Source organism: Stegodyphus dumicola, chromosome X2 (assembly GCF_044657685.1).
Source record: "Stegodyphus dumicola isolate Sdum_Otavi_A_Nest chromosome X2, ASM4465768v1".
NCBI classification, from domain to species: Eukaryota; Metazoa; Arthropoda; class Arachnida; order Araneae; family Eresidae; genus Stegodyphus; species Stegodyphus dumicola.
The window spans coordinates 111,964,642-111,978,622 of NC_140781.1; the positions used below are offsets into that span (position 1 = coordinate 111,964,642).

General features: G+C 32.8%; 1 protein-coding gene across 3 annotated transcripts in view; it reads left to right on the forward strand.

Moving 5' to 3' along the window:
- The window catches only part of LOC118190062 (guanine nucleotide exchange factor for Rab-3A-like), a 107,623-nt gene that overhangs the window by 14,192 nt on the left and 79,450 nt on the right, over positions 1-13,981 (forward strand). For all 3 annotated transcript variants that reach the window (XM_035360753.2, XM_035360755.2, XM_035360754.2), the window contains exons 2-3: positions 1,170-1,633; positions 9,983-10,103. In XM_035360753.2, coding sequence (XP_035216644.1) covers positions 1,176-1,633; positions 9,983-10,103 — 579 coding nt within the window. In that variant the 5' untranslated portion in view covers positions 1,170-1,175. The remainder of the gene's footprint in view (positions 1-1,169; positions 1,634-9,982; positions 10,104-13,981) is intronic.

A 13,981-nucleotide genomic window follows, 5' to 3' on the forward strand; every position in this document is an offset into this window, starting at 1 on the left:
ACAACTTTAGGTACTAATGTTGTATCATATGACACTGTGAAGGTATGGTACCGAAAGTTAAAAAACAGAGACTGTGAATTCAAGAGCACTTTGGCCGTTCTACTGATGTTGATGAGGCCTGCCTGCGAGAACTTGTGGAAGAAGATCAGTATGCAACCACTCGAGAGTTTGCTAAGGAGTTAGACGTTAGTGCCATGTCCGTTAACTGCGCTATGCATCGCATAAACTTGATATAGAATTTCAGTGTCTAGGTGCCGCATGAGCTGACTCAGGCAGATAAGGACATATGTGTTTGGGCCTGTATTAATCTGCTTGAATATCAAAGAACAAAATTCCAGATCATCACTTCTGATGAAAAGTGGATTTACTTCAACAACACATGCTGGAGAGGGGGTTGGTCTGCACCGGTGAGCCCGTCGGCAGTGTCATAAAGCGCAATTTGACTACCAAAAAGATCATGCTTTATATCTGGTGGGATTGCTATGGTATTATCCACAAAGATTAGCTGGGAAAAGGTAAAAAAACCCTTGACAGTAAGGTGTGCAGCGAGATGCTAGTCTGTGTTGACTACAGACTAGCATCAAATAAAAGTGTCAAATTGAGATCCGGTGCAAAAAGCCATTATTCCATCAGGATGATGCAAGCCCACGTGTGTCTGCATCCACTGGCTGAACTCTATATGGACTCGAATGGGATCTTTTGCCATACACACCATATAGCCCTGAGATCACTCCTTCGGATTTCTTTTTTCACACCTGCATCTATATCTTGCATTCTGCACAGGATGTCTGAAATGAGACTGATCTGTTTCTCAACTCGCGATCACCAAGTTTCTGGACCCGAAGGCTTTGAAAATTTCCAAAACATTGGCAGAAAATAATAGCCTTGGGTGGTGATTACTGTGCATACTAATGCTACTGCTTTCATGTTTTTTCCCTAACTTTATTAAGAACGTTTTTTGGTGGAAAACTTTCATTACAACCAGATATTATGTTTTTTCACTTCATTTCCATTCTGGGCTATGATTTATTTTAATATGCACTATTATACATATTAATTGCATTAGAAGCTTACTGTTATTGTTTATTGTATAAAATAAGTTTAGAAATATGATTTAATCTGTATTATAAATTGCTTAAAATTCATAATGTTTCATTTTTATTTGGTAGCTGAATATGCAAAACATGCAGAATGCTGCTGTTGAAAATAACCTGAATTATGCTGAAGGAAGAATTAACAATTTTCATTCAAATACTACTGTAGAATTAGATGAAGGCAGTAATATCCAGTTACATTCTGATGGAATTAAAATTTTGAATAATGAATTACATTCTGCTGCAGATGTTCAAGATCAAGATGTTAACATTTATGAAACTAAAAATGTTGAATTTTCTGAGGATAAAACAAAAGTTTTGGATGATAAAATGAAATATGTGCTAAATTCACAGTCCTCAACAAATATTAAACCAGATTTACAAGATTATTCAAATGAAATGAAGGTTCTTAATTCATCAGAATATGTTATGCGAGCCTCTACAATGCGTGCCAAAATAGAAGAGAAGATCACAGAAATTGAAAGAAAAATGGCAATTTCAGATGTTGACATAAGTTCTGACTCTGAATCATACTCAAGGTAACAAGTGTTTTTATGAACATTATATTTATAAAAATTCCTCTAGTTGTGTATCTGAATAGTATGTTTTGCTACATATATGTCGGGCTGTTAATAAAATTTGAAATTCCCGGAACGAAAACTTATTGATTTTACAAACTTGTATAATTATCATCTGTCAAGTTCAATGATTTTATACTTTCATTTCCATTGTAATCTTTCCTTTTAACTCAACAGTTTACCCAAAATTTAGAAATATTTTTTAAATTAAAAAATTTTTTATCTTGAATCTGAATAAAACTTTAGGATTCTGGTGATGTTGTGCAAGTTTACTTTGAATTAAGTTTTATACATTTAAGCCGTATTTATTTTTATAAATTTTCTCGCATTCCTGTTTATTGTTTTAGACAGGTACTTGCCTAGAATAGTGTGTTTTATGATGAAGTCATAAATTTTGTTTGTTTGACCATGTTGTCATATATTATTATATTTTATGAATATTATGTTTATAAGTTTTGTAATACAAAGCAGTTTACATGATCTCTGTAATATTCAGTGCATGTAGGGTTAAATAAGAACTGGTTCACTGCTGAAAGCAGTAGCATATTAGTTACTAAGTGACAATAAATTGCTGAATTAATATTTATTCATAATAATATATATATGATTCATAATATCATTCAATAATATATATATGATTCATAATAATATATATATTATTCATATAATAATTTTATAATTTGCTGAATTAAATATTGCAATTCAGTTTTAATAACCAAACTGAAAGTATTTAGGAAGCAGATATGCCCATTTGGTGAATAACACTTAATGCATGTGTATTAAGAATTAAAATCATGATTATCTGTCAGTATCGTACTTTCAAACAAATAGTCACTCACATGTTATAGTTGTGAAAGTGTGTAAATGAAATCTATTGCTGTGTTTATTTTTCTGGTGGTATTGAACTTTGAAGCCAAATTGTGATTAATTTATTTTGAAATGCTCATTGACTATCATGCGATATGATTTAATTTAGAGAAGGGTATGAGAAAAGTCATGAACTTTTAGTAAGGGTGAGCTAGCTGTGATTGTTCTACTTTACAGAAAGCAAATAAATAGTAATGTAGAGGCATCTGCTAGACTTTATATACTTACAAAAAATAATAAATTTCTTTTTGTGCCTTTTTGTGATTACTTGGAAAAGTTGTTTTGGCAACTAACATTAAAATACATTTGGGCTAAACTATAGTATTTGATATTATCTGATTATCTCTGTATCCCTTCCGGAAAAGTTGCGAGACTAATTTTCCATCAAGATGCAGAAGATAACAGCCACATTAAAAAATGGCAGCACACTAAGAATTACATAAAACAGCAGCCATTTAACAAAATTAAAAATACAAGAGGTGTCTGTAGTGTTAATTGTATATATATATATAGTCATTAGTGCTGATATATTTAATTGTTTACGAAGAACAACTTCATGCATTCTCCACTGCTGTTAAGCAAAATGCCGTATTTCAAAGAAACCCAGCACTTTCTTTGTCATCAACTGGCAAATTCCACTGTCTCATGATATTCATTGCTAAGGGAAAAAAATACATCTAATGCAACAAGAACAGACACTAATGACTATCATCAGTGCAGCAAAAACAAACACTAATGACCTTCATTAGTGCAACAAAAACAAACACTAATGAGCAGCACTGCATTTTGTGATATCATGGCTTGCCTATTTTGATGACATGTTGCCTCATTAGTACCTTTTAAAGAGGTGCAGATAATCAGAAATATTCAATATTTCTTACCACATTAACTTTTACTGAGATCATGAGAGGTCACACAATAAAGCTGACTTACAGTCCCGTTGGGCCACAGAATAAAAATTGATTGGCCATTTATTATATATTCGTAATCCGAACTCGTCTGGACTTTGGCGATTCCAGATTAAGGGTTTTTCCGAATTATAGATCATCAATTTAAATCTGGTAAGATGGCATGCAGAAATTATACAATTAAAAATATGAAACCATAATTTATGAAATAAAGAGGAATTATGATCTAAAGGGTATCAAAATTTACAAAAAAAAGCTTAATATTTATTTGTTTACTTTATTAAACATTTCTTTCAATTGTAAGTTGTTTAATTTGCTTCCTTTTTAATTCTATAAACAGATATAATTTCTTGTTCAGTTACAAAGTTCCACTGTTCAAGTCCTGTAATTGTTGTGTGGAGAATACCGACTAGTGAATTGAAATTTTTTTGTTTTCAATAACCTCTCTGTCACTTTCTTCAATATCGGAAGCAGTATTTTCTGGATCTAGAATCATACTACAGAATTTATCGTCCGTTAATTGATTGACGATTGGGGCATTGTCGTCACAATGAAAAACTTCTGTTATGTCATCTTCATTTATTACCACTTCTCCACATTTCTTTACAAAATCAAATAACTGGAAAATTTCACCTTTAGTTTGCGATGTCCGAAAACTTTCAAATTCGTGGCTGTCATCTTCATTGTCCTCACCATGAAACATGGTAGCTGGTCATAAATTATGCCAAGCATTTTTTAACATATCTGGAGACACAGCCTCCCTATGCGCATGCGTAAAGCATACAAAAAAAGTTTGTGGCTTTGAGGTTCAGATTATAGATCATTTGGGATAATGGATGTTCGGATTATGGTCTTTGTACTCTACAGCTGATTTTAATCAAATGAGTAGGCTTTCAGATTAAGACACTGCTGTTACTGGTAATGAAATTTGGGTTTACCATCACACATCAGAATCCAAGCGACAGTTAATGTGATGGCATCATACTAATTCCCCCAAAGCCAAGAAATTGAAAATTTCAATTTGAACACAAATTCATGACTTCTATTTTCAGGGACAGACAAGGCTTTCTTCTTGTAGGGTTCATGCCTCCTGGCACACAATTAATGCTGATACATATGCTGAACTTTGTTGGATGGGAAACATAAAACAAATATAGGGACATGTTTAAGAGTGGAGTCTGCTTCCTTTGTGACAATGCTCATTTCCATGCACAAGCTGAAGCACTGAAAAGTATCAAGTTGAAAATTTAGGCTATCTATCATACATCCCGGACCTTGCACCCAGCAACTTCCATTTATTCCTTTACCTGAAAAAAACATTTCATCGAGGAAGTTTGCCGGACCATACTTCCTCGATGAGATAAAATTTCAGGTTCAAATGTTTTTTCGACTACAGGTTTCGGCTACAGGTACTACTTCTCTGAGTATGTAATATCAAGGCTTAATGAAAGTTTGGACTATGACAGCAACTATGTAAAAAAAATAAGGCATGTATCAGTTAGTAGTTTGTAATGGATGTTTTATTAAAGATTTTTGAATGAGCTTGGGGTCTTATAGCTTTTTACCTTTTGAAAATGCCTCATGTCATATAATCCTTACTTCATAATCAAACTTTGTATTTTAAATTTCTAAAGTGTGCTTTCTTTTGAGATATTAATAATGTTTACTGGCAATAAATATTGATAGTTTGGGAATGCTTTTAAAAAATGTTGCGAAAATTGGCAGCTTGCACCTGATAAATAACTTTTACTTTTTCATTTGCAAAAATGGCCCAATTGCACCAAAATGATTGTGTTAATGTGTAAATATTTAAAAATTTAATAAGAAAAATGCTTAAAATTATTAGGGATTAGGAAATAGAATTTACATAATTTATGTTTCATTACGTCAGTAAATTTAATTTATTGCTGGGAAGCATTTTCCAGGATCAAAATAAAAGATAAACAAGGAGATTCAGTGTTCTTCTAGGAGATTGTGTTAAAAAAATTGTAGTTTCCCAGCAAAACCAGGAGAGTTGGCAGCTATGCATCAATTAATAAGAGAAATGCTTCCATTTGTTTTTGGTGCTCCTGTCTACAAATTCATTTGATCATTTAGAGAACACAAGGTTTTACTAAATTCTCTCTGATGGCTGGGGGATCTTTTGTTTGTCAGTCTGATATAAAGTTTTATAGGATGCTTGTGTGGCTTTTATGAAATGGTAAATCCAATTTTCTGAACTGTCCACATCTTTAGATAGCTCTTCACAATTATAGGTATGAAGTTTTCTTTCATATTTGTTGCATTCTTACATTCTTTGACAATAGCTTTACTGAAAGAAAAGAAGAAAATACACTATTGCGACTTCCAAGTCTCATCACTTTTATTATTAATGCATGTAGAATGAAATGACGCAGTTTTCATCATACTTCCTTTTTATAGCCAATTCCAGCTTAAACAAAATCTGTAAAAAAAAATGCGTTAAAATATGTGACCTATTGAATGTTTGGAGTATTCATAGGTTTTTAAAAAGTATGGTAAATTTGCATTATCAATAAATAACTCCTTTTATTTATGTTAAAGTACAAAGTCCGAGATCCGGACATCCAATATCCGGAATGACCTAAAATCCATATCTCAAAGTCAGCACCAACTTTTTTTTATTTATTAATTTTTTTGTCTGTGCTTTACGCATGCACATTTGATTTCCCCCCTGCTCATGTGGAGAGTCTCCATTAGTAAATAAAACCCTTCGTTATTTAAGAAACAATCATTTTAGCATAAATTTGTATGATCAATAATTTGGCTCCATAGCTGCATATCTGCCTGGCCATACATCTCAAACCGAAACATTCTACATAGATACATTGTTGATTTTACACCTACTAATATTTAATATCCCTGACGCGAACCTGGCGAATCATTATTTATTATATGTTGCTTTCATCACCGCATGTTTATCAACGCATAACAATTCATGTAGCGACACCTAAACAATTTTTTTATATTAGTAACTGAATAACAAAGAGTATAGTAACCTTTCATGTTGACATTATGCTTCGCGATGATTAAAGATTTAAGTTTAATCCGCTAAGAAATGTTGACTAGAAAAATTTAACAATATCTTTACATATACTAAAAATAAGTTTTGTCAATGATACTTATAGGCCAAAAGATTACATTTAGTGGTATTTAAATTAAGTATAACTGACTTGTTATACACATAAACCCAGAACCGGTGCTAGAGGTTGTATGGCAGCACCGAGCAGCAGAATTTAGGGAAGACAAATGGAGGCGCTAAGTAGCAAGAATTTAGGACCCGCAGAAAGCCTTAATTATATGAGGAAATTTATTCAGGACTCAGATAAGCCTTACACATGTGCAAGGAATAGGCGTAAGTATAATAATATAATTAATACAATTAGACTTAATTGTCTCAGTGTGCAATAGAAGCAAGATAAAATTTAGCAGAACAACTTGTCTTTAGCCACCAATCTCATGATACATAGGCAAATATGTGTAGTGAATGATAGCTAAATTTTATGATGATAGCCACGAATCTGAAGGTTTTTCGGATATTGCAAACCAAAGGTGAAATTTTCTAATTAACAAATTTTGTAAAGAAATGTGGAGAAGTGGTAATAAATGAAGATGATATAAAAGAAATTTTTTATTGTGATGACAATGCTCCCCAATCATCAATCAATTAACGGACGGTGAAAACTCTAGTATGGTTCTAGATCCAGAAAATACCACCACTGATAGTGAAGAAAGTAACAGAGAGGTTACTGAAAGAAGAAAACTTTCAATTGACAAGTCATTTGGAATTTTAGACACAGCAATTACAAGACTTGAACAGTGGAACTTTGTAACTGAAGGAATTATGTCTGTTTATAGAATTAAAGAGAAAGTATTAGCACAAAAAACGAAGCAACTTAAACAACTTTGAAATGTTTAATAAAGTAAACAAATATGTATTAAGTTTTTTTTCCTAAATTTTGATACCGTTTAGATCATAAATGCTTCATTGTTTCATAAATCACAATTTCATATTTTTAATTTTATTATTTCTACATGCCATCTTACTAAATTTAAGCTAATGATCTAATATCTGGAAAAATCCCAAATCTGGAATTGCGGAAGTCCAGACGAGTCCAGATTTCAGACTTTGCACTGTATAAACAAATGGAATGAACTATCAAAAAATAAAATAAAATTATAAACTTTATAACTTAATTTATTTTATTGATAATTAAACATTATGTTTATTAATAAATACACATTGGTAGTTAAGAAAATGAAGAAAATTCATAAAGTCGAATTTCATACGGCTTTCCCCCAAAAAAGCTATTTTTGTGCCAACATTGGAAGCGATCGCTTTCTTGCCGAATTATGTATCGCGTAAGGGTCATTTGGGCAGCTGGGCATAGAGCCAATTTTCGTAGCTTCAATCAGATTGTTTTTTAGAAAGGCAAAGTAAGTTTCTAGCAACTTTTGGTTTCCAGTAACCTTGAGAATCAAGAGATTTGCATGTGCAGTGCATTTTGAATGAAAGAAAATACCTTCTCATTCTCATACAAAGCAATATCGGTTTTAGTCATGTGTACAGTACACACGAGATTTGGCAGCATTATGATGAGCAGTAAATGGGTCATTTTGGTGTTGGCAACAATTTTCAAAATTGTGTGAAAGCTGTACCGTATACTGGGATTTTACCGCAAAATCTTTTAAACATTTTTTTAAAAATAAATATCTTATTTGTCATTTTGCTGTAAAATAAAAAAAAGTAACCAGTCATTTAAGCTAAACTATTTAATATAATACCGTTGATTATTGTAATTCAGTTTTTAGTCTTTAAGTAATTAAGTTTATTTTAAATTTATTTGTATCATTTAATGAGGCTTGTTCCTTCTAAATTTATTTATAAATAGTTGATAATTCTTTCAGATTTCAAGCAATTTTCTCTGGTATACTTTTGAAACTAATTCTAGTTGTAATGACCATCACAGAATTTTATTCACATATTTTTTGCTTATCTCTGCTGCTAAATAAATATAAAATACCTGAATTTATTTTAAAGTATCATTAAATCATAATATTGATATTAGGTTAAATCATATATTATATTGACATTATATATTGACATTAGTTAGGTTAAATCATATATAATATTGATATTGGATTAAAATATCATTCTTTCGTGTAGCTGCAAAATGTCTGCAAAAAGAGACATTTTTTTAATCCAGATTGGGCAGATTCTAATCTCAAGCTTCAGTGGAGAAAACAGCTCCTAATATATGTAATGATTTAATGCGTAGAAGGAAACACTGGAATTCTTAACAGTTTTCGGTAGCAGTCATGGCTTATGGTTTAAGGCATACAGACAAAGGTAACAAACTGGATTTTAATAAATCACCAGTCTTTATTTTCACACATATCCAATCAATTTGGCAGACAATTATTCATTCATAATTAAATATGATAAATTTCTATGTACATTGTTTTTTTAAAGAAATGACATTGGCATTTAAGAATTGAAGCAGCAGAGATGTATTAGCTGTGGCAAAGCTAGGAAAAGAATCACGTAAATAATTCATCAGCGTATTTATACTAAGTACATGCAGAAAATACTCTAAGCTAAGATTGGTTAATCTTAGGTTGTTACATAACATAGAAGGATCTTGAATTTGTGAGAATCAATGCATTTAGGGGAAGAGCACCAAATCTACAATCATTAATTTTGAGGTTGCCAATTATTTTTAAAGCAGCTATCATATTTTCTTATACCTTACATATATATATATATATAAGTTATATGTAATTGGCAAATTTTTGTGTTTTCAATTGGTACCATAATTAATTTACCTCTCAGCACACTCAACGTGCACTACGCGGATAGACTGGAATTTTTTTAAAACACACCATGAAAACCTGGGAAGGTCAGGGACTTTCATTCTCCTGTTTGAGTGACAACCCTGCTTGTAGTTATACATACACACAAAAAGATCCCAAATCGATATATCAGCTCTAAGTGTATTATAATGGATATATAGGCTCATGTAAGTAAATTATTGATTGTAACATTTGTTGAATGTGCTTTTGTTTCTTAAAAGTTAGCTAATTTGATGTGAGGAAACTTAAATGAATATGTAATATAATATTAATCTTTATGTTGCTGAAATATTTCAAATTTATTTTCTCTTTGACATCTTTTTAAAACCTCCAAGATCAATCACATGCATTCTCTTCTCAGTCCTCTTTTCCTAGCTGTGGTTTGAATGACATTGTCCTTAGTTAACCATATAAACAAATATTTATTATATTGGGGGGAAATGCTATGGTTACCATTTAAAATGTTAAGTGGTAACCATAGTATTTCTCCCCCAATATCTTTTAATTAAATATGAATATTTGAAGCTGCCTTCATTTTTCTCTTGATGATGGTGGGCTACAAATCTGCATGTTCTTAGTTTATTACTTGACAGTTTATTTCATAATTAAATATTTAAAATATTATAGTTCATTTAATAATTGGATAAAATTTTTATTTCTGAAGCCCATCAGACTATAATATGATTAAAGTGTTGGATACAAGACAGGCTCGTAGCTGTTCAGTGTCTGAAATGCGACAGTCCACCATTGAACGCCTGCAGTCTAAATTAGAGAAAGCTGAAAAGGTGAATTGTCATATTTCTTATTGTTTGATTGTGGTAACTAAGAATTTGAAATTAAAAATCTTGAAACATTTTTCTGAGAAGTCTTCACATGTGTGTATTATTCATAACATTATTTTTTAGTTTATGAATTTGAAAATAGGCTATATTATATACAGGGTGGTGTATTTAATTACGGCAAAGCACACTAGGGCTATCTGCCTAAGGGGAGGGATGCCTTCGTGGAGGACTTTCTAAGGGAAACTGGCTCGTATACACGTTACACATGGGGAAAACCACGAAAACACCCATGCAGCCAGCCCGTTCGCGGGATTCGAACCTCGGACCGAACTACCAGTTTATATACAGGGTGTCTTTAATTAAAGAACACTAATATAAAGCTACCTACCTACAAATGAAAAGAGTCATCAGAAAATTGTGAAATTTTGTGGTGGACTTAAGGGATGAGAATTTCATTCGGGGAAAGGAGATAGGTACAAATAACGTCACCAGAGGGCATTTTACTCTGAAAAATCTTTACTAGAAATTTAAGTCTTTGTTGACGTCACGCAGCAGCTATTATAAAATTCAGAAACATTCTCGAAGACTTCGTTTTCAATGTGCTTGTTGCTCACAGTGATGATAAGTTTACGAGATTACGCTTTGTTAGTAAATTATTTTACCAAAACAGTTAATTCCCCAGTAGCTGCTCTACGGGAATTTCGGAATTTGGAGAGGATTCTGAGAGAGCTAATGAATGTTAAAAACATTCAGAAAATAAAAAGGAAATTTGAACAAAGAGGATTGTTTTCTGTTTCCCCTGAAAGAGGAAGAAAACCTATTTCTGCAGAAGCAGTACAGGAGGTCAGGTCGTAGAGGACACAGCTTGAAACTTTCAGGCTAGGACCAGTATCTGGTGTATAGCAGAGGTGCTGGAAAGACCACATTTAACAGCCCAAAAGATCTTGTGGAATGCCCTCCGATTTTATCCTTACAAACTTTCACTAGTGCATCTGTTGCTTCCACATGATTTTAACACTTAACTCCGCTTCTTACTTCAGTTTCTTGCTCGCTTTGAGGTCTATTCAGAATGGCCTTGGAATATCCTGAACAGAATAAGAACATTATCATTTGGACGGTTGCCGAATTTAGAACCAGGCACCCTGTCGTAGAGGTTACATTGTATTCACCAAAAGTGACGGCATGCTGTGGATTTTCTGTGTCATTTATTCTTGGCCCATACTTCTTCGAGGAACTAAGTTCCACATGTCCAGTAACTTGCTCCATCATGGGGCAGCGATATGCATCGCTATTAGAGAATGAAATTCTGCAAACATGCCATTGCCTTGCAAAATCTTTGCTCAAGATGGAGCTCCTCCACACATTGCACGGTGTATTATGAATGTTCTTAAATGTCATTTTACAGAAGAATGTGTCGTTAGCCGGCACTTCTTAATGTGTGGCCTCCCCCGATCCCCAGACCTCAATCCATACGATTTTTTCATTTTGGGGACATTTGAAACATCGGGTAAGTCATGAAAATCCAAGAAATTAATTTGATCCTAAAGCCAGCATTTCATGCCATTTGCTGAACATTTCCAAGCAAGCACTTTGGTCAACTCTGGTCCGCAAGATGGTCTTCAGATGGTAGCTGAAAATAATCGCCATTGCGATCTTGCGGCTTCAGATGGTAGCTGAAAATAATCGCCATTATGTGAAACATGTTTTTTTTTCTAACAAAGATTTTAAAATTATAAAATTATTTTAACTCTTTGAAATACAGACCCTTCGCTAAGCTGTATCCTCAAAATACCAGAACCGCCTGAAATACCTTTCCAGTTTCACAGCAATTTTCTCCCCTCCCCGTCCATTAACGCAGAAAATAGGTATGAAGATTTCCAATGACATCCTTTGTACTTTCTAACAAAGATTCCATTAGCCTTTGACCCCGTTCTTTATAAAACTATTCTGAAGGTCAGATCAACAAGCCTTTCCGACTTTGTTATGATCACTACTAAGATTTTGTTTATTTCCATTATTTTTATAGGAAGGAATAAATTGTTTAAAAATAAATATAATCCTTAAATTTTTAAACTGCTCTTTTATTGCTGTTTAAAGCTTAAAAGCACACTGTACCACAAAAGAATCAACAACGAAATGTCACGATCAAACAAAAGATAAAAAAACCTCTTAGGACAAGCTGTCTGCAGTAAACTGATACAGTGCATTTGGGGAAAGTGCACCTGCTAGTGCATACCTTAGGGGGAGGGAAGAAAAGAAGATTACAATCTAGGCCGTTTTCGGGCGGTTCTGGTTGTTTCAATGTAGGGCTGTGTCGGGCGGATTGGATGTGAAGGAGTTAAAGGTGTGCCTGAATGTATCATTTATTAATATAATGCCCTCTGGTGATGCTATTTGTAAGTAATTTTTTTTTTTCACTGAACGAAATTTTCATCCTTTCATTAAGTCCACCACAAAATTTCACAATTTTCAGATCACTGGTTTTGTTTGTAAGTAGCTTTGAAGTAGGGTTTTTAATTATAGACACCCTGCATGTATATAGAAAATATTCTCCTTTTGCATGAATCAAAAGTGTGTATTTAGGACCAAATCTCTTAATAAAATTATTTTTGCATGGGGTTCTTTTATGTTTATTTGGAAATTTTGTGGCTATTTTTTAAGAATTTATTTGAAGGAGCTGCTTTTTCAAGCTGTATTGTGCCAGTTGTGCTTCTGCAAGAACATTTTCTTCCATTGCAGGCAAATATTTTAAAACTGATTTAAGATAAAAACTGCCATGATTTACCTTTAAAAAGTGTTGCACTTGGAATACACCCCCCCAAAAAATGTAGAAAATGGGTGTATTACTTTCTAAAATTGTTAAGTGCGGGGTTATTAGAGTGTGGTGTATTCTGAAAATTTCCGAAATTTCTAAAAAGGGTTTGGACCAATATGTAAGTAACAAAAGCTTTTTTCAATTTCTTCTATTTTGTTAGCCCTTCTAATTTTACCAGAGACTCTGTCTAGAATGTTATGAGTGCAAATTTCCTGCAGGTGATTGTTCCAATCTATGTCCGGCTATTCTTTTCCCCATTCAGCAGATGTTAATTCTCTTTCGCAGCTGTAAACGAAGCAGAATGCAGTCACAAGTGTGATTTTACAATGTTTGAACTAATTTTTTTTAAATGCAAGGAAAAAGTACAGCAGTAACAGTTAATTTATATCCTTGTTGATAAAAACAAAAGATGGTTGTAAGATCCAGCCGTGTCTGGTGCCGTAATTAATAGACTCAGATTTATCTTTTAATTTATTCACACCATCTATGTAAACTATATACACTTTGTACAAACAGAAATATATAAGATAATAGGATTGTTAAATTTAGAAAGTTACCACACTGAGCCTACTGAGCATTCAGCCTCTCCCACCGAAAGCCAGTCTCCAACTTACTTCTTTTCCGCCTCGAGGGCGCTACTTATTTTCAGGGTTATAGTTTCGAAGGACCAGGCACTACACCTTCCCCCTAAGATTGTGGTTGGGCAGGATGTCCAAACACATTCTGATAACAAAGCCTGGTGCTCGCAATTCAACATTATAGCTACTAATCAACTAACAGAAAATATAAAATATTACAACATTTGCATAACAAAAGAGTTAACTCTTACAAGTATACATTTTAAAGAAAAACTTCCAAATGGTTAAGAATGCTACTCTTAAATCATCTACTTGCTGTAACTCATTTCGATAACTTTACAAATATTACTTAATAGATATATCTTGCAATAAGCTTTAAAGAAAATAAGAAAGTTAACAATTGATCTAACCACCAAATTAAAGTTTTTATGAATTGTCCATAAATGTTTTTGGTCCATAAAAAGAAATAAATAAAAATGATATTCTTC